This window comes from Xiphophorus hellerii, chromosome 23 (assembly GCF_003331165.1).
Source record: "Xiphophorus hellerii strain 12219 chromosome 23, Xiphophorus_hellerii-4.1, whole genome shotgun sequence".
NCBI classification, from domain to species: domain Eukaryota; kingdom Metazoa; phylum Chordata; class Actinopteri; order Cyprinodontiformes; family Poeciliidae; genus Xiphophorus; species Xiphophorus hellerii.
Genome location: NC_045694.1, coordinates 32,220,859 through 32,246,816, shown reverse-complemented (window position 1 = coordinate 32,246,816; position 25,958 = coordinate 32,220,859). Strand labels below are relative to the sequence as shown.

At 38.1% G+C, this 25,958-nt stretch overlaps 1 protein-coding gene and 1 long non-coding RNA gene across 6 annotated transcripts in view; both read right to left on the bottom strand.

The window, feature by feature from the left end:
* Window positions 1–1,259: 1,259 nt before the first annotated feature.
* The window catches only part of csnk1a1 (casein kinase 1, alpha 1), a 91,091-nt gene continuing 66,392 nt past the window's right edge, over window positions 1,260–25,958 (bottom strand). For 3 of the 5 annotated variants that reach the window (XM_032554391.1, XM_032554386.1, XM_032554390.1), the window contains 3 exons: window positions 25,380–25,486; window positions 20,274–20,422; window positions 1,260–1,938 (listed from right to left, as the gene is read on the bottom strand). In XM_032554391.1, the coding sequence (XP_032410282.1) occupies window positions 1,931–1,938; window positions 20,274–20,422; window positions 25,380–25,486 (264 nt within the window). In that variant the 3' untranslated portion in view covers window positions 1,260–1,930. Of the gene's footprint in view, window positions 1,939–20,268; window positions 20,423–25,379; window positions 25,487–25,958 lie in introns of those variants that run through there. The other 2 variants (XM_032554388.1, XM_032554387.1) reach the window with 2 other exon arrangements.
* Window positions 10,793–20,267, bottom strand: LOC116714082 (uncharacterized). Its single transcript, XR_004337994.1, has 2 exons — window positions 14,638–20,267; window positions 10,793–14,535 (listed from the first exon to the last, which is right to left on the bottom strand). It is a non-coding gene; the product is annotated as an uncharacterized LOC116714082 (long non-coding RNA).

Here is a 25,958-nt window from a genome sequence, read left to right as displayed (position 1 = left end):
TGGCTAAAGGAGTTTGTATCGAGGGTCCATGCAGGCCGAACTGTTTCCTGAATTGGCTCCAGATCCTTAAAGTGACCCTGACTATGGGATTGTCCTCTACCAGGGAGAAGGGAAGGGGGAGCTGAGAGCAAAGCAGAGAGGACAACTAATAACGGCTAAATGCCCTTTCAATATGCAGGTGAAGCCTCAGCATCACACCCCCAATATAATAGTTTCTGTACGTTAGCTGCCCAGTAGTACTGTCTGAAGTTGGGAAGAGCAAGTCCACCCTCATAACTTGGGGACTGTAACACTGATATATATATCAGATGAATCATGGTTTTTTTTTGTTGATTTTTTAAAAAAACTGTTTATAGACCTCCTCTGTAAGCAGTATAGAATTAAATCTCCAAAATTTAAAACAATATTGACAGAGTAATTCTAAATCTAAGGAGACTGGTGAGTGGTCGGATATAGCTGTAGTGTGATAATCACAGGCTTTTACTTTAGAATGCAGTCTGATGTCAATAACAAAAAAATCTATGCGTGTATAGGTATGGTGGACATGGAAGAAGGTAAACTGCTTAAGTGCCTGGTTCCCATGTCTCCACAGATCCACCAGTCCCAACTCAGTTTTAAAAACATTAAGACTTTTAGCAGCATTAGATAATGAGATTTTTTTTTGAGAATCTGTCCAAAAGGGCTTTTTCAAATAATTTTAATATATGATAGATATGTTTTCTTCAATAGCTTCCAAGTCGTGTGCCCCATTGACTCAAAATCAGCGTGAAATTGTTCTAGACTGTATAGATGAGGCACATATTTTTATTCCCCTTTAATTAAGCCTTTTTATATTTTTTATCTATTTCTTTTAGTTAAAATTTGGTATTTTTCTTCAATAGCTTCATGGTCATGTGACCTACTGACTCAAAATCAGTGTGAAATTATTCTAAGTCTGTGAGCCACTCATTTTCATTCCATTTTAACTCATTTTCTATTTTTTAGTTAAAATGTAATTTTCTTCAATAGCTTCTAAATCATATGACCTATTGATTCAAAACCACTTTGAAATTGTTCTATGAGCTTAGAAGTTGATTACAGTTAGTCAAAAGATGCTTGTAAATATTTGACTGTTACTGTTGACTTCACAACAAATAACATTGGAAAAAGAGGTTTCCTAAAAGTCGTACATAATGTGACTAAGCAGAATGGAAACATGATTTTCTTCCCTACAGAAAGATTTCTTTAGTAGGTTCGGTTGTCGATAATAACCAACACAATAGAGTTAAGCAATGTTTTTATTGGCATTTCTGAAGACCATTTTACAACAGACTTAATAAATCATAGTTCTAGAGAAAGGGAGAGAGAAAAAGTATTCTACCAACTGTTGCCTTGCTTCTTATATCAACAAGCAAACTATTCACCATAGGAAAAAAAAATCCAAAAGTTCTTTTTAACTCAACATCCAGGGTTGCGTCATTCAATCATTTAGGAACAAAAAGAACAGGTTTACATATTTTACCATTTCTTTCGGTAAAAGGAGGGATTGAAATTATTAAAGTAGTGAGAAAGGAGAGGATTTGTTGCCTCAGACAAAAAAACAAAAAAACCAAAACCCAGATCAGCTGACTTTCTCACCCAGTCTCCAAAAGAATAAAGATCAATTAAAAGACATTGATAAATGGGGAGAGATGTATCTGATACGGGAAGAGGCAGCTACAGCCTCACTACCCTTATAAAATAATTAAAAAAGAAAACCCCATACATTTCCCAATTGGAATTTTATGATTTAAACACATGAAAATATAGATAACACAAATGACAAAGCCTTGTGTAAATCTATACATTCCATTACATAGATATTGATGATGGAAGAGAAGACCGTCGTTTGTCCAGGAGAGATCAGGTTGTCCTGGTAACCAACAGCAGATCAGGTTAGGGAGGGGATGACTTAGAACCCTACAGATGGACAGAAGAACAGACGGGAAGTATCTTCAATCAGTGGTCAGAAACTTGCTACGAAACCTGAAAAGCTGCAACTTTTAGTTCACCTGAGGAACAAGGAACTTCAAGCAAAGAACACAATGAAGGAAAATACATGATACAAAGCAGACCAGAGAACAGAAATGTCAAAGAAATTAGCCAGAACAAAGGAAGAAAACAGCTTCTTCGGATTATAAGATTTTTAGCCTTTAAAACATCTAATTTAAATTTTATTTTTCTCTTGAGATGTGCAAATTTCAACTCCTACAAGTTTTTTAAAGGAACATTACATAACTTTTACAAAAATATGTTTGGCACATTTGTTATCAATTTCACCATGACATGACAGTATACTACAGTGACGTGCGGTCAAGGGAGGTAGGTGAGGCAGAGCCTCCCCTGTCATCATGGAAAAATAATATATAATGATAAAATATATTTCTATTTTCCCCCTGTGGTTGGTACTATAAAGTACCTATTTTTCATTTAAGCTTAAACAATTTTGATTATTTTTTCTTCAAAGAATAGTCTTTTTGCCCTCCAGCACTGTCCGCATGCGCAAAATTTCCTTATGTAAACAATAACATGCAGGGGGTCTATATTTGCAAATATGATTAAGTCAGTGCCTCACCAGCTATGATCTTCACTGCACGTCACTGGTATACTAGGAGAAGGATAATGTGAAATTTCTATCTCCTCTCCGGGCTAATTTTGTAGTTTGAAGAAATGTACCACTCCTACTCAAAAGCAACCAATCAGAGCCAGCAGGAGGGTCTTAATGCTGTTAATTGACTTCCAGGAAAAAAAACATTTATCTGCTGTCAATGGTGGCTATCCTAACTAGAATGAATGGCAAGTTCTATTGTAGCCTAGCAGAGAGAAAGGGGAAGGCTGTGAGCAGCACATTCACAAGTATAACTGAGGGAGTTAAAACCTTACTCTTGGCTCTGACTGGTTGTTTCCGACGGAACAGTGCATTTGTATAGATGACAGCGAGTCCATAAGGAGAAGGTGGAGGAGCTTCATTTGAACTAACTTTTGTGTTTGTGCTTCTAAAAAAGCTTGGTGCATCGGTTAGTCTATAGATTAATGGGACTGGATTAGCAGTTCAACTAGTTGAATATTAACTAAAACCCTGTCAGTGAATATGATTTTTAAGGTTCTCATCAATGCATGAGAACCCATGCATGTATTCTGCATGGGTTCTCTTTTCTCTTAAGCCAATTATTTTCATGGCTGTTTTATGAATGTGGGCCAGCTTGTCACTGAGTTGAACAGCTAAGTTACCAAACCAGGCTGTGATCCCATACCATATAATGCTTACCAGCAATGCACAGTAAAAAACTGGTATTATGTTAGAACCCATGAACGACTGTCCATGAACAGTCGTCTACTGTTCATGGACCACCGTACAGTCTTATTCGTCTTAAAAGGTATGGTCACTATTGAAGTCGTGAGGAAAGAAAGTCAATGTCCATCTGAACCCCGAGGTACAGTGAACCCTCGCTATAACGCGGGTCACCTTTAACTGCCTCGCGGAGTTTTTTGTGCAGTTTTTTTTTCACAGTGCATTGTGTTCTGCGTCCTGATTGGCTAAACAGTCTCCGAGCTTCTTCTGTACCTGTGTGTCAATAACGTTACGGTATTTAAATATATGTAATACAGCTTGGCAAATTTTGACAAATATTTTTGCCCAGAAGAAAAAAAAAGCAACAACAACTACCAATAACTATGTTCTTCTCTCGAAAAAACACACCTGCACCACAGGCTTCAGAAGAAAAAGATACTAGAGAGCGGAGTCAGGTCGCAGCGTCACAGTCAGAGGCACAGTGAAATATGTGAGTCACAATTTGTCCTACTGTACTTCGTATTGATGATTAAAATTATTATTTTACTGTAGTTATTTGTAAGAAAGCGTTCTATTTGTTAAAAAAAATGCTTCAGCCTGAAAACAGGCTTTGTTCTTTGGTTTCAATGTAGAGTATTTAATTATGCTGTATAATAATTGTAAAAAAATAAAGGTAACTACTTCACGGATTTCGCCTATCACGGGTTCTTTTTGGAACGCAACCCCCGCGAAAAACGAGGGTTCACTGTATTTATAGAGGGACACTTGTTGAATTGCATTGTCCTTTATAATGACAAGCTCGTGGTCCGGGTGCAAGGCAGGGGATGAGACACTGCCTTGTGGAACTCCAACAAGCCTTTCTTGAGGCTCGGGTCTACATTTCAAGTTAATTGGGCTTTATGACGACAGGCTCGAGGCGGGTCTGGCTGGGTTTTCGAGGCTCGATCTAAACTCTTAAACATGGAAAACATTGTCTAATATGTTGTATTAAGGGTTAGGAGTTATTTGTTTAAGTAATAAGTATTTTTTTAGTTTTTCCTTTTCAGATTTTGCAACATTGACATCAGGCATTTTGATGAAAACGAGGTAAAACCACGGTTTAGGAAAAAGGTGTCGTGGCCACAGACATCCAAGTTCATCACCCATGATCAAGAAAGTTCTGGAGCTTATTAGGACCTACGATGAAGACCAGACCACAATCTCCATCCACAAGTGTTGGCATGTTAAGTTACTGCCAACATGTGTTGCCACCAGAGTGGCATCTGTATATGAAGTCTTGGTATGTATAAATACGTATTTTCATAGAACAGTGAAATGCCAACAGATTTAGTGTGTTTTTTGGTAGAACTCAGTGATGCAGAGCCTATTAGCTTTCAGCATTCCTGTTCCGCCAGCAACTGCACTGGCTATCGACAAGCAGGCATATGTTCATTAAAAGATCTGCTCTGATGAAGCAAAAGGCATAACATGTCCAGCAACAAGAGCTACTACACAGAAGAGGACGATGGTCTGACAGACTTTTTGTTAAAGTGAATTAAAATGAATAATGCTTGTGATGTCACCAAAACAATCAAGTTACAGCATCTATTTCTCTCTCCATAAGTCCACTAAAATACACTGTTCATGGACAACTCCATGACAAAGGCTCAAGACAAAAGCTCACAGCTTTATTGGATAGCATCTAAAAAATATATTTTTCTTACTAGATAAGTCAGAGAAAAGCTCACAAGACAATAGGTCAGTTTTGTTTTGAGAGCTTTTGTCTCTACGCTTTCCCAGGCATACATGTTGCCAATCAACGCTGAGCAGTGGGACTTATGCAATGTGATGAACAACCCAAAACACATGCAGGAAGACTTGTTACTACAGGAAGGCAATATGGACGAAAGTTTTATCATAATACTTTGTGGGAGTAGTTAAGCCTGTTGTTTTAAGCAATAAATCAATTGCACAATAAATTAAAATGAGCTTGATGATAAAATAAGGGCGATAATAATGCATTCTTATTTGGTTTTGTCACATCTTTCTACCAAAGAGACTGGATGACAGAAAGCTTCACTCCGGTGTCTCGAGTTACTCCTCCCCTCTCGTTCCCTTGGTAATGGCTAAACAGACGGGAAGTTAAATGCCTCAGTTTTCCACCACTAGGGCTGAACCCCATGCACAGGTCATGATAGCGACGACAGGAACAAAAGTTGAATAATTTTCAACTTTCTTGTGTAGCGTTGCTAGGCTGCGTGTGCACGTTGCTTTGACAAAACTTTTTTTTTTTCAATCAAGCAATCGATCAATTTTGCCTATAAAGCACCCTTCATGTTGGAGGCAGTTTGCTAGAAACGCAATAAACCATAAGAATCTACAGGGGCAAATGCCAGAGTTGTGAAGTAAACTGAAACTAGTGGGATACTCCCCGTTTCTCACCTCTTTTCACTTTCCTGGACTTCCCTGGACTAGCCAAGGGAGTCATTACTCATATTCTTTAATTTTTTAATAAAATAATAATCAAAATGCATTTTGATTCATTTTTGATTGACTCAGTGTTTCACCTTAGGTAAAATTTATTTATTTCCTCAATGTCTGTGTGTACGAACTCGAAATCTCACATGAACGAATTACGCTGTTCGTTCTTCTGGATGAGGGTAAGCGACCGTCAACTCACCGCGCATGCTCCATAGGAAATGAATGGAGAGGAAGTAGCGCTGTATCACGTCACTGTGTGACCATTACCTCAGTTACCTGCTAGGCTCCTGCGGCCTCATGCATAAAAGAGTGCGCATTTTTCACACTAAAACTTGACCTATGGACAAAGTGCAGCGCACAGAGAAATACGGATGTATAAAGCCGTCCGCACGCACGAGATTGTGCACCTTTCCTTTATACATCCCAATTTGGGGGAAATAGAGCACAGCTGCTGGTCCGCCCTGTCTCCACCTATAAACACATATGTAAATTAGTTTAAATACCCAGAAGTCAGCCGCCACATGAAGCAATAATCATGGCAACGTCCTTGTTTGTAGCAGAATAAGTATTTATAATAATAATAATTATATATTTTATTTAAAAGGTGTTTTCAGGGCACAAAAGGTTACCTCACAAAAATAAAATACATAAAAAAAACATCCAAAAAAAAAAAAAGAATAGTGCAAATGCTTGTTTCCCTGCAGAGCATTCAACCGGGATTTAACGCCGTCTGTCTAGACAGCGTGTCAGACAGTCTTGAGTGGGGAAAGTGGACATGTATTCTAAATAGAGAAATCGTGTGCATAAGCTGTACATTTACAGAATAGAGATGCTTTCTGTCCATAAAGGCGCATTCACAAAGCGGTCATGAATCGACTGAAGGACGACTGCAGTTGCACCGGTACCGGTACCGCACGGCTCCTTCTTTAAGTTTTTCTCAGAGATCCAGGATGACCAGTCTGAGCAATTTAAATGCAGGAATTCTAAACTTGAATTTACTACCTATTTTTACTACCTCTACAATATTTTTACTACCAACACAAAATCAAGCAGCAGTCTCTTTTGGGGGTGAAGGGAATTCTAGTGGTGCACCAATTTATTAGCCAGTTGATTTATCAGCACTGATTTCCTTATTATTGGGAGATCACTGATCGGCCGATACTTACATGTGAAGCAAATTTTATCCCCCAATCTTATCTACCTCAGCAGAGGTCTGAAAATCAACCTCTGTTCTCTTCTGCTCTGCTGTGAGAGAGGTTTGACTGATAGACCGCCCCAGCAGGTCATGTCTGCACGGTTGCAGTTAACAATAGTCACTGTTGCCAAAATAATTTTTTAGTGACATTTCAGACGAAAAAATGGTATAGAGCAAAATGGGAATCGGCGATCGGCCAAAAAACTGTGATCAGTGCACCACTAGTGAATTCGCAGCACTGACCCATGTAACATGATGGCATGTAACAAGATCTCACATATAAATATTCCAAAAGCATTTCCAGAAAACTTAGGATATTTATTTCTTTGAAGAATATAAACAAAATGCTATGACATACAAATTTCACAAGCCGATGCTATTCTCTAGAAAGCAATAACATTGGTTTGCTACTAATTGTCAACACAAGTAAAAAAAAACAATAATATGTTGATGTGCAGTAGAACTTGGTATTTCGGTTCAGTTAAAAAAAAAAAGGCGACCCACACATAGGCCTGTCGCGATAAACGATAAATCAATTAATCGTATGATAAATTAGAACTATCGACGTCATTTTAATTGTCGGCTTTATTGTCTCTTCCGGCCTTTTTCTCTTTCTGTTGATGACACTGAGTGAAAAAAGGCTCAACTCCGGTGCTCTCCACTGACATCTTTCTTCCTCATTTCCTTAGTGTAATGTCGAGCGCACACTACACGATCTTAGAGCTGTTGGCCGATTGTCGGCCCATTTTCAAAACCTGAGAGACCACACATTAGCCGACAGAAATCTTAGGTATAACGGTTCGATCGTGCCGTGTGGTGTCCAGCAATGGGCACAAAATAATGGCTACAAGTCCAGTTAACTAATTTTAAAACCAGGCATTTATCAATGTTTTACTACAATCTGCAACGCATGTGGCTAGTGTCTGAATGAAAATTATTATAACCCATTTATGTCACGTTAACGAAGAACAGCTGAAAAGTTACCAGGTTTATCTAGAGTCAATGCACAGCTTCAGTTATTACAACTAAAAACCAGCGATCAGGCCCAAAACCTAGGAGTAGTGATGGACTCTGACCTGAACCTCCAGAGCCACATAAAGACAATCACAAAGTCGGCCTTCTATCACCTGAAGAACATTTCCAGGATTAAAGGACTAATGTCTCAGCCAGATCTAGAGAAACTCATCCATGTGTTTATCTTCAGTCGTATTGATTATTGCAACAGCGTCTTCACAGGTCTGTCCAACAAATCAATCAAACAGCTGCAGCTGATCCAGAATGCTGCTGCTCGAGTTCTCACTAAAACAAGAAAGATAGAGCACATAACACCAGTTTTAAAGTCCCTACACTGACTCCCTGTAGCTCAAAGAATAGACTTTAAAATACTGTTGTTAGTTTATAAATCACTGAACGGCTTAGCACCACAATACATCAAAGATTTGCTGCTGTTGTATCAACCTTCCAGACCTCTCAGGTCTTCTGGTTCTGGTCTGCTCTGCATCCCCAGAACCAGAACCAAACGAGAAGAAGCAGCATTCAGCATCTATGTGCCACAAATTTGGAACAAACTTCCAGAAAACTGTAAAACAGCTGAAACACTGACTTCCTTTAAATCTCAACTAAAAACCCACCTGTTTAGGATTGTATTTGAAACGTAAGCAATTACAAATTTAATGATGGAACTTGACTTAATGTCATGTTTTGATTGTTTATTCTATGTTGAAATTGCACAAAAATCCGTGGGGGACGTTGGAGTCCCAGAGCGAAATTCTGTGAGAGGTGTATGGAGCCTAGTGCCGGAAGAAAAACGGCGAGTGACTGAGGGTCATTGCGCGTAACACAAACCCTGTAAATTCTAGACACTAACAGGTACCATAGAATTGCACAAAAATCCGTGAGGGACGGCGGAATCCCTGCTCGAAATTCCGTGAAAGAGGTGAGCCTTGTGCCAGAAGCCCATTAAAATGCTGGCTACATCGTTTTAAACTGTATGATTGTGAGAGTGAGTGGGAATAAAAATAGCAATAGGTATTTTGTTCCATATAACACAGTAGGTGTATAACAGGTAAACCTTTTATGGATGCAAACTCAATTAAAAACCCACCTGTTTAGGATTGTATCTGAAACGTAATCAATTACAAATTTATTGATGGAACCTGACTTAATGTCGTGTTTTGATTGTTGATTCTATGTTGCATTGTGTTTCTATGTTTGATATAATGTAAAGAACTTTGAAATGCCTTGCTGCTGAAATGTGCTATACAAATAAAATTTGATTGATTGGTTTATCAACTGCGGTAGTAATTTCGCTCCAACTCCTCCCCTTGTCATTTCTGTATTCTTTGCGCAAAATGTTGAATAAACATTATTGTGTTTCAACATCTCATCTCCAATGTTAGCTGGACTTCAGGCGTGTCAGCTGTTTGGGATTCCCCTCTGTAATTTCCCCTCAGAAAGCACAGAGGAGAATCCACGCTTTCTGATTGGCTACCTGTCACATTCAACAAGCTGCGTTAATGCTCCCAGTCGGGGAAAACCCCTAATTTGGATCGGAGGGGCCATGACGATCTACCATAACACACCACACACTACAGGATGAACGGTTATGAAATCGCAAGCGACAATCTTGGAACGATCAACGTTCCAAGATTGTCATAAGGGGAAAATCGGGGCAAAAAAACGTGTATTGTGAACTATTGCATCTGACAGTCGGATGTGCCCATTTTCTCTATTTAAATCTAATTATTACTGAAGGGCAACATAGTATACAGACTTCATAATCTGCACTCTTTTGGTTGAATGCAGTATTTATTTCCACTTTGGCTTTACGGTGTTTAGTTTTTATTCAAGTACATTTTTTGTTAATGGAGACTGAGAATCCATTTTGTTTTTGTTTTTGGTTGTTTTGTTTATTTTGTTTATCAGTTCCAGTGTTCAGTGTTCTTTTGAAAATAAAGTGTATCTATCTTTGGCAGGAAATCGCATGCATTATTACGTCATTTCCATTAAATCAGTGTAAAAAGGTCTTCAAACAATATTATCGTTTATCGCAATCATTTCTGAGACAATTAATCGCTTAGCAAAATTTGTTATCGTGACAGGCCTACACACCAACTCTGATCACCAGTAGAGCATATGTTTAAATTAGCTAATCAACTACCACTGTGTTCAGACGATCGCTTATTAATAACCGCAAAATAAACACTAGGTCTGAAAACACTCTACATCTGTTTGCATTTAGTTGGTGATGTTACTTAACTTGCGTAAGTAGCAGCGGTGTTCAGGCCCCAGAGAAGCTCAGCTCTGAGGTTAATGGTGTCAGTAAGGTCTGCTGCCTGTCTGCGCCACCTGTCGCGTTGCTGGTAATACGGCTTTCTGCTGAGGTACGACGGTAATACTTGTGCTCGTAACTGAGCTTGAAGTTGCATCGCTTTGTGTCGTACCACAAAAATGAAACAGGGATCAGCTCCCCTGCGCAGGAATCCGCTGCTAATGAATGGTAGATGCTCCACTCGGTTTGAGCATAGTCACGCCGTTCCAGGTCAGATTTATATTTTTTTCTGCATACTGCATATTTTTTCTGCAAAGCATTTCTCTGTCACATGGTCATCAAGCCAAAGTCGTGAAAACGTATATTTTCTCATGATGAGGCGCAAAATGACTCGCTAGTCTCAACACGTTAGGCGCTTCCAACACTATGCATGCAGACAACACATTGGACAGCGGAACCAATCGAGTCTATCAATGGTTAAAAGTACTTAAAACAAGAGGTCAACATTGATGTAAAATTCTAAATATATCAAAGGGGTCATGAAAATTTTGGGGGAAAATTTACTACCAAGTCAAATTCTATTTATTACATTTTACTACCTTTTACTGGCCTTAATTTGGGCTAATTTAATTTACTACCTTTTACTACTGTGCGGAAACCTTGTAATAAACCATCATCAACATTTCGTAGCAGATCAATATGATCTATGAAAACACGCTCCCTCTGAATCCTTCCATCGGCGATGATTTCCATCAGAGCAAAAGCACTCCACAATTTCGCAGCTCACCTTTGTGCAGCTACTTGTATACGTGTGATTGTATACACACCTTAATCACATTAAAAATAATCAAGCCTGACCTGTTTGGAGTTAATCTGCTGATCCAACCCTGTTTTCTTTTCTAGTGAGAATGAAATTACCATCCAGATGCATTTCATGCACTTCGGCACACAAACCAATGCGTTACATCTTTATGAGACAAAAACTTGGGAAAAGTACTATTTGCATTCGAGTGAGGTTTTCACATCCTTTTATTCATTTTTTTAAATTTTGTGTGCATGTTAGGTTATTGTCTGAGGATAAATGCGGTTCAGTTTCGTTGTTTGTTTAAACAATAAAATATTAAAATCATGGACAAACATGAACAAACATCGGGTCTGACGCTTCTTGATTTAAATAACACTGAATGTCGACAGATTTCAGTGTATTTAGGTGAGTTTTGACGCTTTCTAGTTTGATATTGTTCACAGAAAAGTTTGCATGGCTGCCTCACATTTTCCCGCCAGGGAAAAAGTGTATGTATATTTATGCAAACTTACGCAAAGTTCATTTTTATACAGGCTGACTTGTGCGTAAAATATGGCGCGCACATTTTTTGTGCGTACACACGCTTTTTACACGAGGCCCCTGGTCTCCTACCACTTAGTGTAGCATAAAGCCTGGTGAGGAGGAGTGAGCCAGGTTTAGAAGCTGAACGTGACAGCTGCAGTCTGGCAGCGCTTGGGATTCAAACTGAATGACCGTGGTGAAGCACTGAACCTGTGGACCAGCTATGTTGTAAACAGTAGCAACTAAACAAAACCAACATATCTGCACATAAAATGCACTGATGCAGGTTTCCTTGCTTGAGGACCATCCTATTGACAGTCCATAATCACTGAGGTGCAGTGGCTTTTCTAATATGGGCAACATGGGCAATCAGAGGACTTGAAAGTGAACAGTGCCTAATGCAAACCCCCTAAGCTCCCCTCTCAACTTAAAAGGTTTTCTAGTTCCAGTGTTAAATGTTCTTTTTCGAAATTGGTTTATTGACCTATGAGAGGGTGCTTTTGCATAGTTATGCAATTATTGTGCTATTAGTTAACAATGCTCTCAAAATGACAATATTATTGTCATAATTTCTGGGACAATAATCCCCAAGCAAAATTTGTTAGTGACAGCCCTAGTAGTAATGGGGTAACAATAAAAGTGGTAACTATTACTTTTTTCTAGGTAACTATGCAGAGCAATTCAGGGTTTCCCAAGTGCATTATAAACATGGCAGGAAGGCAGGCTTGATCTATACTAAAAGCATTAAATCAGATTTCATTGAATTTTCATTCTCAAACAAATGTTAATTCTAGATCTATGGGCATGGCGGTGGCACATGGGTAAAATATGCAACCCATACACAGAGGCCTTAGTCCTCCGTATATGGTCCTAGAAAATACGAGTTTCACCAACCAAAACTGCATCATTAAAATTGATGTGGGCAAGGTTTCCTAGAAAGATTCTCCAACAGATGAGCCACTGTGCAAAAGTTAAGAGACATTAAGATGCATTAGTCAAAACCAATCTCAGCCCCTAAGATCAACTCTGAGCACAATACTGTATGCTCTAAGGAAGAAACAAAAGTTTTTGCGGCAGATTTATTTTTATTTTTTTTGCCCAATTAGGATATGTCTAGGAAAACATTGCTACTCACATAGCTTCAAAATCAAGTTGCCCATAATTTTGAAACCATAAAATATTCCACAATTCCCTTCCAACTAAAAACACAATATCAACCAAGTCTAGCTAGTTTTTGTCAGGGTCCAGCACTAGGTGTGCGAAGTTTGTTACGCAAAAATAACTGATCGGATTATTGCCAAACTCTGCACATCCACGTCGTAGGTCTTATCTTACATTTTTTATATTGTTATGGTTGGTTGAAGAGGGGAAGGAGGACGTCATTTACAAAAAGGTGACAAATGCTTAACCTGACCTCCAAACCTTAAAACAAAACAACAACAACAAAAAAAAAAAATCATACTCATCCAAATGACCTCAAATGTTCAGAATGCCTTCTGAACCCTAATCACATTTCATACACTATGGCAGGGGTCACCAACCTTTTTGAGACTGGGAGCTACTTGCATGATACAGACAAATTTTCTTGGCTCAGCCTTTGTAACAGTAATACATATATGATTACATGCTATGATTACAGAAGTTCTTAGTTCAGAGTTTAAGTTTGATTCCCTTTTTTAGCTCTTCTGTGTGATTCTAAATTGCCCACAAGTGTGACAGAGTATGGATTATTGTAGTAGCACGTGCAGCTGTACGCACTATGAGTACCTTGAGATTTTCCTTTAAGTAAAAAAAGAAAATAGTTATTGCATGTTTTATTATCCAACCCTCTTTACTACTACAAAATTGTGGAGAAAAAAAAGATCTTTTGTGTCAAAACATCTTGTACGTAGCTCAAATCAGTGTGTTTTTCTGGGGGTGGGCACCAGAAAAACTTATTGGTCAGTTTGCTTTTGTTTATTTGGCGGCTTGGCACTTTTTCTGTAAGCTAAAAATGAATGAGCGGAGTTTGAACCTCCAGTAGTTCTAAGATTCAACCTGAGCTTTTTACAGTGTGTGCAGTTCTGATGGGGTCGCCGGTTTATTAGCTTTTTTTATGGTTTCGCGAACTGAAAAGCTGACAGGTCACCATTTGGCTAACATGAGCAGATGTTGAAAAAAAAAAAGGTCCAACAGATTGCACAAAACCATCACTGCACCTGACCTGCAAGAGCACAACCACCTCTCCATCGCGTATCATGTGCGCGTAGCACAAACTTAAACCACAAAAGCAGCCGACTTTTTTTTTTTTTTTTAACAAACGATTCTAAATAATAAAGACATGGAAGCGAAGCCTACCTGTCTGATCCACGGAAACAGGAGGATGTTGATTCCCAGGTTCAGGTGGTGTCAGACGTCCAGAGGAGAAGGTGAAGCAACAATATTTGCTTAATTTCTAGTCTTTTGGGGAACGTTTCGACTAGATTCAATAGTTTAACCCACAGTCTTAGCGCAACGCTCAGTAAGAGCAGCAGATGTCCGTCAACGGGTGACCTGTCAGCTCTCCAGTTCGGGAAACATCAAATAAACTCATTAACCAACGACCCGTCAGAATCGACCACAAGGTAAAACTACTCTGGCGGGATCCAAACGACCGCTCTAAGAACTACGGGAGGTTCAAACTCCGCTCGTTCATTTCAAGCTTACAGAAAAAGTGCCAAGCTGCCAAATAAACAAAAGCAATCTTACCAATAAGATTTAGGCTTTGGCGTGCCCACCCCCACAGAATCACACAGATGTACTGTACGTACAATATCTTTTGACACAAAAGATCTTTTTTTTACTCCAAAATTTCGTTAATAGTAAAGAGGGTTAAATAATAAAAATTCCAGAAATTATTTTCTTTTTTCACTTAAAGGATCTCAAGGTATGCAGAGTGGGTAGAGCCGTACAGCTGCAGGCGCTGCTGCCCTCCGATAATATCCTGCAGGCATCTTTGCATAATTTGAACTTTACCCTAGAAAAAAGCTTTATACATAAAGCAATTTATTTTAAACGTTTTTATAATTTACTTTTTTTTTATTCTAAATATAAACAAAAGTTATTACTTCAATGTAAAAACATTTAATTAAATATTTTTTTGGTAGTGCTCCCTAATGACAATAGCTATTTTTAGAAGTTGCTCTGCGGGCGACTGACAATGTCCCCTCGGGCGACCGGGTGCCTGTGGGCACCGTGTTGTGACTCCTGCTCTATGGCCATATCTTCATATGCATCACTCTGATTTTTATAAGTTCGACTTTAACACAAAAATCTGCATCTCCCACAATTCTAATGAAATTGCTCATACCAGTGCAATACATCAGCATTAGTCGATCTTCAAAGTTTGCTAAGAATCAGAGCTTATTTGTTTGAATAACACCAAATCAAACTTTGACACTAAGTGCTCTTAATGTTTTCTCCACTTATACTTGAACAAAACAGCATGAAAAAAATACATTATAAAGGAGAAGCAAGTTTCGTTATTTGATGTAACTTTCAAATTTTTAGCCCAAACTGCCACATTTTAGGGACATTTTCAATTTTTGTACATATGAAAATCAAAAGAAAACAGGAGACTCAGAGGTGACTGACAGCATCCATGGTGTAGTCATCCTATTTGGCCACATGATGGTGTCAAACCCACCCTATCAGTCTATAATCTCACTCAGTATGCTTCATGAGTGTATTTATATCAACTTCTATGCACTTTCAGTGGTTTAATCCACATCTACTTTACTGTGGCTCACAACCACATTTATAATTTTTTCCCGCCAAATATATCTTAAAATAATGAAGTCCTGCACCTCCAGTCCACTTAGGGGCGGCCCTTTGCAGTTTCTTTAGTTGAAATGAGAAAGAGGAAGAAATCCACCCGCTCACAGTTTTTCTTCCTTCTCTGTCTTCACTGTGGGTGTGGCATGGTCTGCTTGGCATCTCCCAAGCTTTCCCAAACTCCCAAACATTTCTTCAAATCTGCAAACTCGATTACATGGTGAGTCTGTTGTCATCTTGTAGCAGCATTGCTTTATATCTAAATCTCCTTCTATGTAGATTGCTCATTGAAGTGCTGTCTTTACCAGAAATGCTGGCACTGCTAGATTAATTTTAGTAGCTCAACATAAGCTCCAAAGGTGTTGTTTAAAATCAGCTAAGGTAACCCTTAAAAACCTCCATAATTCTAGAACCACCATTTATTTTTTACAAACATTAAAAGAACTCTACTCAGAAAATGACCCAATTAATTTGGGTACTAAAAACTGGACAACTAATAATTGTCTCTTTACATGTGTAATTGGTGATGAATGTTACCTGGTAATCAAGTAATTACTCTGGAATTTTCTACATGGGTAGGACACAGGGTCATCAATACTTTCAGAAGGATTAAGAGAAACTGAAGTTCCACCAAATTAGATCGAACTCTACCCTGATAGTGTTACTAGCTTTGTGAGACAGTATGTTGAGTCTAGGTAAAGGCCTCTTACCAGTGTCAAGTTATACCACTGTTTTAAAATGGAATGGTTTCAAAACAATCATTTTCGGTCATATTGCTTAAAATCACTTTAATAAAATGCCAGACTACCTAAAGACTTCCCTTCCCTTTAATGTTTCAGTAAACTAGCTGTGCTGGTCACTTCGTTTTGAAAGTAAAGTTGACATGCTAAAAGTCTAAACAAGTATATCTGTTAACCAAAGTGCAGGCTGGCTAACTAAACAGGCCACAATGTCAGTGGCAACACCCGACCACAGAGTCTGGATTAGTGAATAACTTGGTGACTTCAGGCCCATATCCCATCTAATAATGACATCAGAAATACAGGTAGAAAGAGATATGCAAATTCCAACTCTAATGAGGTGAACAGCACAAGTTAAATGAGGACCACAAGTGCTTACTTGTACAACAAATAATTTCAGTATTTGTTAATGGCATTGTTATATACTTATAGTATAGACATCAAGAAAATAGGTTAAATAGTACAGTTTAACACTACATAGTTTTGAGAGGAAATGTTAAAAAAGAAAGAGCAGAATAAGAGGGTTGAGATCATATCAAATCTTTAAGCATTAGCTCAATATCATCGATGAGAAAGCCCATTGATCAACCCCAATATAAAAACAACATAACAAGGGAACAAAGTTAGTAGTCAAATTCCCCAAGGACGTCTTTGCTTCTGCAAGGCAGACCAATTGTACCATTTTTCCTAGGCATTTTGGTAGGGTTTTTGGTGCTTCAACAAATTAGGCCTTGACCAAAATAATGAAAAATGTGTTTCCAATTTGGCAAAATTATTATTAGTTATATACCACCTGGCCCAAAAAAAGTCAGTATTTGGATTTATTTAAGCATGTAGGAGCATGCCATAGGAAAACTATTGCATTAATTAATGCTTTGATTGATAGCATTTTATTTAACTAAAATAATTTTTTCATTAATTTCATTAGTTTTCAAAGCAGATTAGGAATACAACAGTATTATTTCTTAGTCTCACTTCATCAGTTGTATTGACAACAGAAATTAAGACTTATTGGAGTGTTTTTGGAGGGTACTCTTTGATGTGAAGCCAGTCATGCCGAAAAGCTAATTTTATAAGTTGTACATTCAAATCAGACATTTCTAAATACTGCATACATCAATTACACAGTCAAACTATATAACTAAACTGTAGCCTAGATGTTATTTGCAAAGTGTTAAACTATGCAAAGTTAAAATACTCTGCAATGTTCAAAATCTTGCATACTCTGCAAAATTTAGCTTTTATAATAAGCAATAATAAATAATTTTAAAATGTTAGTATTAACAGATAGAACTGTTATCTTTAAGAAACCAACTGCTTGGTCTTATGTTTCACATACTGGACAAACAGAATCCAAAGCAAAAGTTTTGAGAACTTTTGGAACGGACAATTAAAATGTACTCATGGCTCCAAAGTTAACAAGTCTACATGGAAATAAATATGACCTTACAGTTACAATTAAATTAGATTGTCATTGTAGGGGTTAATTTAACCTCTTCAATACTTCAATTCAGAAAGTGAAACTCATAGTTTACACAGAATGACCTATCATAGAACTTTATTTCTAGTTGTTTTAAGAATATGGCGTACAGCTAAAGAAAACCAAAATTCAGTTTTAGGGAAAATCTGAATGTTATATCCCACCAGTTAAAAAAAGTTACAAGGAATATGATCTACACAATTAGCAAAAAGACTGCTGACTTGACAGTTGTCAAACAAACAACCATTCAAGCCCTCCACAAGGAGGTTAAGCCTTAAAATATTTTCAATAAAATAGCTGGTTGTAGACCGGGTAATAGAAAGTTGGCCGGAAGAAAAAGTGAGATTGAAAAAGTTAAATGAATATGCCTAGTTTTTGGAGGATTGTGGCATTCAGGTCATTCACGAGTTTTGGGTGAGATTCCAAGACATCTCAACCAGGTCGAGTCAAGAGTTATGTCACACACATGTTATGTCACATACCCAGCACATTGGTTACAACTGTCTAGACGGAACAAAGACTCGAAGATTATTTTTTAAATAAAAGTTTGCAATTCATTTGGAAATCAAGGTCCCATAATCTGGAGGATGAGTGAAGAAGCACAGAATACACACTGCTTCAAGTTCTATGTGCAGTTCCAACAATTGGCAAGGATTTGTAGAGCCATGTCATCTGCTGATTTTGGTTGACTGTGTTTTATAAAGTCCTAAGTCAGACTAGTCCGCTATAAGAATATTTCAGAGCAATTTGTGCAACCATCCTCTTAGAAGCTTTATAGAAATGCTGATGTCAGAATTCACTGAGTGAGTTTTTCCTCTTTACTGTCGCTACATGTATGTTCAGAATGAGGGACTGCTGCAATGTAAATGACACACTGTGTATACTGTATACAGTATCCAGTGATATGTGCTCAGCCAGAGGCGTGGATGCTCTAAGTCAAGGCAGTCTGCTGGGTTTCCTTAGAATTTCTAAATGAATAAAATTGGATACTGCTTGATAACTAGGATCACTGGGAATTAGGGATGCTCCGATCAGGTTTTCTGCTGCCAATTTCAATTATGCATGAGGGCCGATCACTGCTGATCACCAATCATTGCTGATCGTCTGGACTGTCTGTTAATTTTTTGCGTTGGGTATAAATGTTACTTTGTGATCTGATATATTTGAGAAATCATCTGGTAATAAATTCATCTAATTTAGACATAAAACGTGGAAGATACTTGCAGGCACAACGCAGCAGGTATTCAGTCAAAAGGAAAAATTCTTTTTAACTGTAAGGCTCTTAACAGCCTAAATTATACATGAGTCAAGTAAATCTCACAACACTGCCTATATCAAATAATGTCATGTAAAAAAGGAAACATTAAAATAAACAATCCTGAGTTACTAAATCAAAATTTCCTGAGAGCACGAATAGCTGATTAATGCTGGTTCTGATTGGCTGTTTCTGACCAAGCAGAGTAAATCTGCAGAATGCCAGGAGGAGGAAGAGGAGATCCATGTTTTTTTCAGAGATTAACTATCTTATGTTAGGACATAGCGAAAGTTTTAATATATTTAAAATCTTTTGTTTGTTTAAGTTACATGCTGCAGCTTTAAGCAGACGTTCAATGGGAGAGTTCACTGTCTGGTGGAGCAGAAACAGTGCTCCGAATGTGAATATTAGTCCTCCTGCCCTCAAATAATACGCAGGCTGCGGAGTGAGATACAGGTGATCGGTTTTGGTGACTGGCAACACAAGACAGTGATCGGCGATCACCGGTCATACAGTTTTTCACGGAAATCGGCCAACTATGATCGGTGGACCAATCGATCGGCACACCTCTACTGTGGATGTATGTACTATATAAATAAACCAACTATATAAATTGAATTGATTTTCATTTTAGGACTTGCAGGGTTGCCAGGACTGCCCATACAGCTAGAAGTACCTAAATACCCAGTTTGAAGACTATGTTATCAACAGTGCTTGGTGGGCCAGCAAACCTATCTGACTTAAACACAATTGAGAACTTATGAGCTTTTGACAAGGGGAAGAGAAGAAACCAGAGCCCACAATGTTGCTGAATTTTGGATTTTCATTAGCCGTCAATTATAATCATAAAATGACTTTCAATAATCAAACCACGCAATCATTCTGTTTAATATTTCTATGCAGTACTTCCAGTTTCAAAATAGAATTACCAAAATAGATGAACTATTGATTCAAGATTTTCATCTATTGAGCTATGCTATTGAGTCCATTTGATTAAGGTCACAGTGAATACAAGCTGTACTCAAACTAATCAAAATACAAGACTTTTTCCAGGCAAAACGGAGCAAGTGATCTTGTTTCTGAAATTTAAAAACAAATTTCTTCCACTCAAAACACCACTAACGATCCAAAATATAATAGTTACTAGCTCCTATTTTTTCCCACTGTAAGGCGTTTCCAGAAGGAGTATTTTAAGGATTCACAAAACAATTCTCTTTTCCACACAAAGCTAAAATATTAAACTCACTAAATGCTATTCAAAAGTAAATGGCACCCAGGCATATGACTTTTTTGAGCCAGGCAGATAATTGGGGTATCAAAAAGATAATTGGGGTATGTGTTACTTACTTAAACAATATTTACTTTTCTACATAAAAAAACTCAATGAATATATGAGCAATTGGTGTCGGTAAAAAAAACGTCACTTGGCTGTTTGCTACTAACCTTTCAAGTTAGGCTTGGATTTGTCAGTTTGCTTGCCTGTGGGGGTTTGTGCCTGCTGGCCCTGGCCCCCTGAAGAGGCCCCTTGTTGTGCTGCTTTCTGTTTCAGCATGGTCCAGTCAAATGTGTAGTCATACTGGTGATTCAGAGTCCTAGGTCAAAATAGAAAAACATCAAATTATCAACATTTCTTCCAATAATTATTTATGTCCAGCAGACTGAAACCCTAGAGCAGGGGTGCCCAAAGTCGGTCCTGGAGGGCCGGCATCCTGAATGTTTTAGTTCTCTCCCTGATTTAACACGCCTGGATCCAATGATGGCTTGTTAGAAGACCTAAGAAGAACATTAACATGCTGAAAAGGTTGTTTAACATGTTAGAGAGGGAGAGAACTAAAACATGCTTTGGGCACCCCTGCCCTAGAGAAAATCTATGAATGAAGAGCTCTTCAAGTCTTATTTGAAAACCCAAGTATGTTACTTTAAGAATTTATCTTTTTTTTCTCCGATGTATGGTTTTACACCTAGTTTAAAACTCCAGTCTCCACTGCATTTTACGGCTATTGTATAGAACATACTTTCTGAAGGCCATTTCTTTAATGGTCTGATTTAATCCATTGTTAGATAGTGTGACATAATGAAAATACACAAACATACATGAATTCACTGTAGTGTTATACAATAGTGCCTAAAGCATGGATCACCAACACAGTGCCCACAGGCACTTGGTTGCCCGAGGGGACATTGTCAGACAGAATTATGCGCAGACGCAGGGGCCCCTTCAGGATGTTATCAGAGGTCAATCGTGCCTGCAGTTGTACGGCTGTACGCACTGTGCGTACCTTGAGATTTTTGTTGAAGTTAAAAAAATAAAAAAAATTTTTTACTTTTTGTTATCCAACCCTCCTACCTGTTAACAAAATTGTGGAGAAAAAAAATTTCTTTTGTGTCAACAGATCTTGTATGTAGCGAGTCTGTGGGGGTGGGCATGTCCGTCCTAAGCCTAAATATTATTGGTCGTTTTACTTTTGTTTATTTGGCAGCTTGGCTCTTTTACTGTAAGCTAAAAATGAATGAGCGGAGTATGAACCCTTCTGTGATTCTAAGAGCGGTCATTTGGATCCCTCCTGAGCTCTTCACTGTGTGCGGGGTTCTGGCGGGATCTCCGGTTTATGAGCTATTTTTTAAGGTTTTCCGGAACTGAAGAGCTGACATGTTACCCTGACATCTATCATGCTCTTCCTGAGTGTTGCGCTAAGACTGTGGGAGAGTTAAACACTTAAATCTAGTCAAAAATGTTTGCCAAAAGAGTAGAAATTAAGCAAACATTGTTGCTTCATTTTCTCCTCCTCTGGTTGTCTCAGACACACCACCTGAACCTGGGAATCCCCATTCTCTTCTTCCCATGGATCACAGGGGTAGGTTTTGCTGTCAAGTCTTATTTAACATAACTTGTAAAAAATAAATAAATAAATAGATTAGTGTTTGTGTGGTTTAGGTATGTACCGGTTTTGTGCGACACACATGTGCGCTGGAGATGTGGTCATGCTCTTGCGGGTAAAGGTGCAGTTATAGTTTTGTGCGTAGCCTCCAGTCAGTCAGACCGTTTTTTCCCCCCTTTCTTTTTTTTTTTTTACAAATTATGCTACATAATAAAGATGTGAAAGCAAAGCCTACCCATGTGATCCACGGCAGGAGGAGGATGAAGATACCTAGGTTCAGGTGGTGTGCCACCACCAGAACCGCACACAAAACATCTTTTTTTCCCCCACCACAATTTTGCTAACACAATAATAAAAAAATAAAAAAAAATCTATTCTTTTTTTTTTTTTTACTTAAAAGAAAATCTCAAGGCCCGCACAGTGCATACCACTGCAGCTGCTACTGTACTCTCACTTGTGGGGAATTTAGAATCGCACAGAAGAGCTCCAAAAGGGAATCAAACTTAAAACTCTGTGAAATCAGAACTTCTGATCACATAACAACAACCATATCTGCCATAGTAAGTCATTACTTATAACTATTGTGAGTAGTCCTTAACATTAATATGATCAGGCAGCATGTAATCATACATATGCAAATACATTATTGTTATAAAAGTTGAGCCAAAAACAAGTATGTCTGTATCAAACAAGTAGCCGTTTGCGTTACTCTGTACCCATGAAGTAGCTCCTAGCCTCAAAAAGGTTGGTGACCCCTGGTCTAAAGTGTTTTTGCAGTGTAAAACAGGCGACTAATGACTGGAGCAACAAGCACCTGTTGATACAAATGTCTGAAGAGGCCTTGTCTGTACCTGGATAAGGGATAAAAGGTTCACTGAAAACTCGGAGTACTAATAACATGAAAACTTGTTCTAAATAAAGCACTTAAAGAGCTGGGCCCACTTTGACTTCAGAACTGCCTTGATTATTGTATTCAACAAGGAGAATACAATATTGCTCACAGACTTTGCTACATATTGACAAAATAAGATCTCAGAGTAGCTCCAGATTTGCCAGATGCACATTCATAATCCCAATCTCTTGCTCCACTTCATCCCAAAGGTGCTCTACTGTATTCTGTTCTGGTGACTGGATGCCATTGGAGTGAAGTGATCTCAATGTAGTGGTCACAAGACCAGCTTAAGATGATTTGAGCTTTGTGACATGAGGTGAATCATGCTGCTGTAAGTACAAAATAGAAGATTGATAAATGTGGTCAAATTGGCAAAATACTCAGGAAGGCTGTGGTCTTTAAATGATCCTAAATTGGTGGCAAGGGGTCAAGAAAACATTTAAGCACCTTTATACTTTCATATCAGCTTGAACTAAATAACGTAGGGTTTCATGTTTTCCTGTTATTACCAAATTCTGACACAACAATCTAGATCTTGCAACTGAAATATGTTTTTGAAACGGGAAACCTATTCCAAACTGTTTTCATTTCTGGTGGGATTGTGTGAATTGTAGCCTTCGTTTCATGTTGTTAGCTTATAGGACCACCTGTAAGTGAGGTATTGTGTTACTGTAGTCCATCTGCTTCAAGCTTAGGCGTGTTGTACTTCCAAAGATGGTATTCCGAAGACCGTAAATGCTATTTGTACTACTGTTGCCTTTTTAAAAATTATCTCAAACCAGTGTTTCCTTTCTTATCTTGATTTTTCCATACAACTGATGATTTGTGAATTTTCTTTTTTTCAGGCATTCTCTGAAACTTGAGATTGTGTGAGTGAAAATCCCAGTAGATCAGCAGTTTTTCTAAGACCAACAACCATGCCATGTTCAAATTAGGGCTGTATAATTATATCGATTCTATGATATATATCGATTTTTTTCCACTCTCGGAAAGTATCGATTTTCCATCCGCGAATATCGATACGATAAACCATGGGGGTCCATAGGCTTATACCGTCTTTTTAACATGTCTGGTTTGTGACGGCGTAGCAGCAAGACTCCGCCTCCCCCAGTCTCACTTTCAACTTGTGCTTAAAGTGCATATTATAAACTACACACCAGTTTTTAAATTGTGTTAATAGGCCAAGTAAAACCGGTGTTACGCTACAATAAGTGAGCCATATTTTTCCAAATGTCAGAGAAATGTCAAAAACTGGCTTTTCCGGTTATGTGAAAGGGAATGAGCTTCCAAATGTAAAAATGAAACGCAACATTACATTCCTTTGTTTTTGGAAATCTCAAATCTTCAATAAATAATTATGGGCTGTATCTTGTTGCTAAGAAACGAAGTAAAGTTGCGCAAGTAACTCCGAAGCGGAACGGAGTAGCGGCAAAACCAGTAGATTGCGAAATTAATGCAAAGTTTAGATATCTGAGCAACTAGCGGCATCCACTTCGTAATTTGTTTTTAGCTCAGTGGTTTCTGTTCTGTATATAAAGAATTACCTGAAGAATAAACACTCAGCGGCACTCTGTTTTGAGCTGGAAAACAAAGAGGGGAAACCAGCAGCCGCAGTCTAGGCGCAGTGAGGATTGCCACGATGACGATGGCGGATCGATCATTCTTATTAGCAACTGACAGAGTATCAGAGACTGAGAGAACGATGAGATCCTCAAACTGTTACTCAGAGATTCAAGCAGGGGAATGGCGGCGCTGCACCGCAAGGAGTCGATCTTGATGGGGTGAGGCAGAGCCACTCCCCCTGTAGCTAGTAGTAAACAGCTTACAGCCACGGCTAACTCCGGGAGTCAAGGTAGAAAAGCCTTTTCCCTATAGTCCAAAAGACTTTTTTTACTCCAAAATGCAGCCACAGTATGTGCAAAAGAAAAACATAAGTGCAATCATTTGCATATTGAGAGTCTATAGAGGATGATAATCTCCCCACTCAGCTCCTGGATCACTGTGGAAACTTTGAGTTTTATGTCAAATCCACATAAATTAAATAACAGAAACTAATTTTCTCACTGCACCTTTGATTCATTTTGTCCAGCTGTAGACTGTTAGACTCTGTCCAATCAGAGTCAAGTATTGTGTAGTTGATGCTTTTAATCAGTTTTCAGTTAATTATATCCAAGTCTATGGAACACAAAATGTCACTAAAATCACTCTGTCCTTTTAAAATCTTTCAGAATATTGCAAAAGTGCATTGAATCGTATCGAATTGTATTGTTTGCCAAATATCGTGATACATATCGTATCGTGATCAGAATATCATATATCATATCATGAGATTATTGTATCACTAAACCCCTAGTTCAAACTCACTCTCTTTCCCACCCTGATGGTCACTTTGACCTTCAGCCGGGCCTCTTAATCATTTCTAAATGCCTAAAAGCATTTAGTTGCTTACTTATGGCTGGTTTTAAAAAGCAACTGAGCAGCTGTACCAATTAAAGTGGTTAGTGAATGTATATTAACTGCAACTACAGTGACTGAGACCAGTGCCACAGTCAACCCTAAACCAGAAAGCCTTCTGAAACAACCATACATACAATAAAATCATACGTAACTAAAGGTTAGTAAAATGAGATTAGATTTTGGGTTCCTTTTCAGACTTGTAGTCTATTTGAACAAGACATTTTCATCCACTAATTATTTAGAGGTAAAGAATGTGTCACATGACTACTATTACATTAGTCACAGTGAACTAACTGTTTCCTTGTTTGTCTATGAGCTTACCTGAAGAGAATGCGAAACAGTTGGCGCAGATACATGTAGTCTGGTGCCTCTTCAAAGCGCAACCCACGGCAGTAGTTCAGATACATGGCAAACTCTGCTGGAAAACCCTGTAAACATGTATTAACAAAACTTTCATGGACGTGCAGTTTTCTATGTTTTCTGAATGTATCAAAATGTATATGTGATGTTCACTTGTATAAACTTCTGCAAATTGATTAATACAAAGGCTGAATATCTAAAGAATACTGTCAAGTTGTCAATTCACATGTCAAACATAACTTGAGCAACAGAACAAGAGATTCAACAAAGAGTAACATGGAATAGCAAGAAAGATGGTTTAAACATTAAACACTAGTAACACAAAATTCAGTGTTTAAGTTATATGTGTTTATTATGAAGTAGAACAAATTCCTATCAACAATTCTAATTCAAATTTAATTCAAAAATACCTTACTGATTGTAAAGGGAAATTAAATAATGTTGTAACTCAATTAAAATTCTTCAAAAAGTTATTGTAAATCAAAACGGCTGTTGGTAGGAAAGGTCTCTGGTAGCGGTCTGTGTTACAGTGAATTTGAA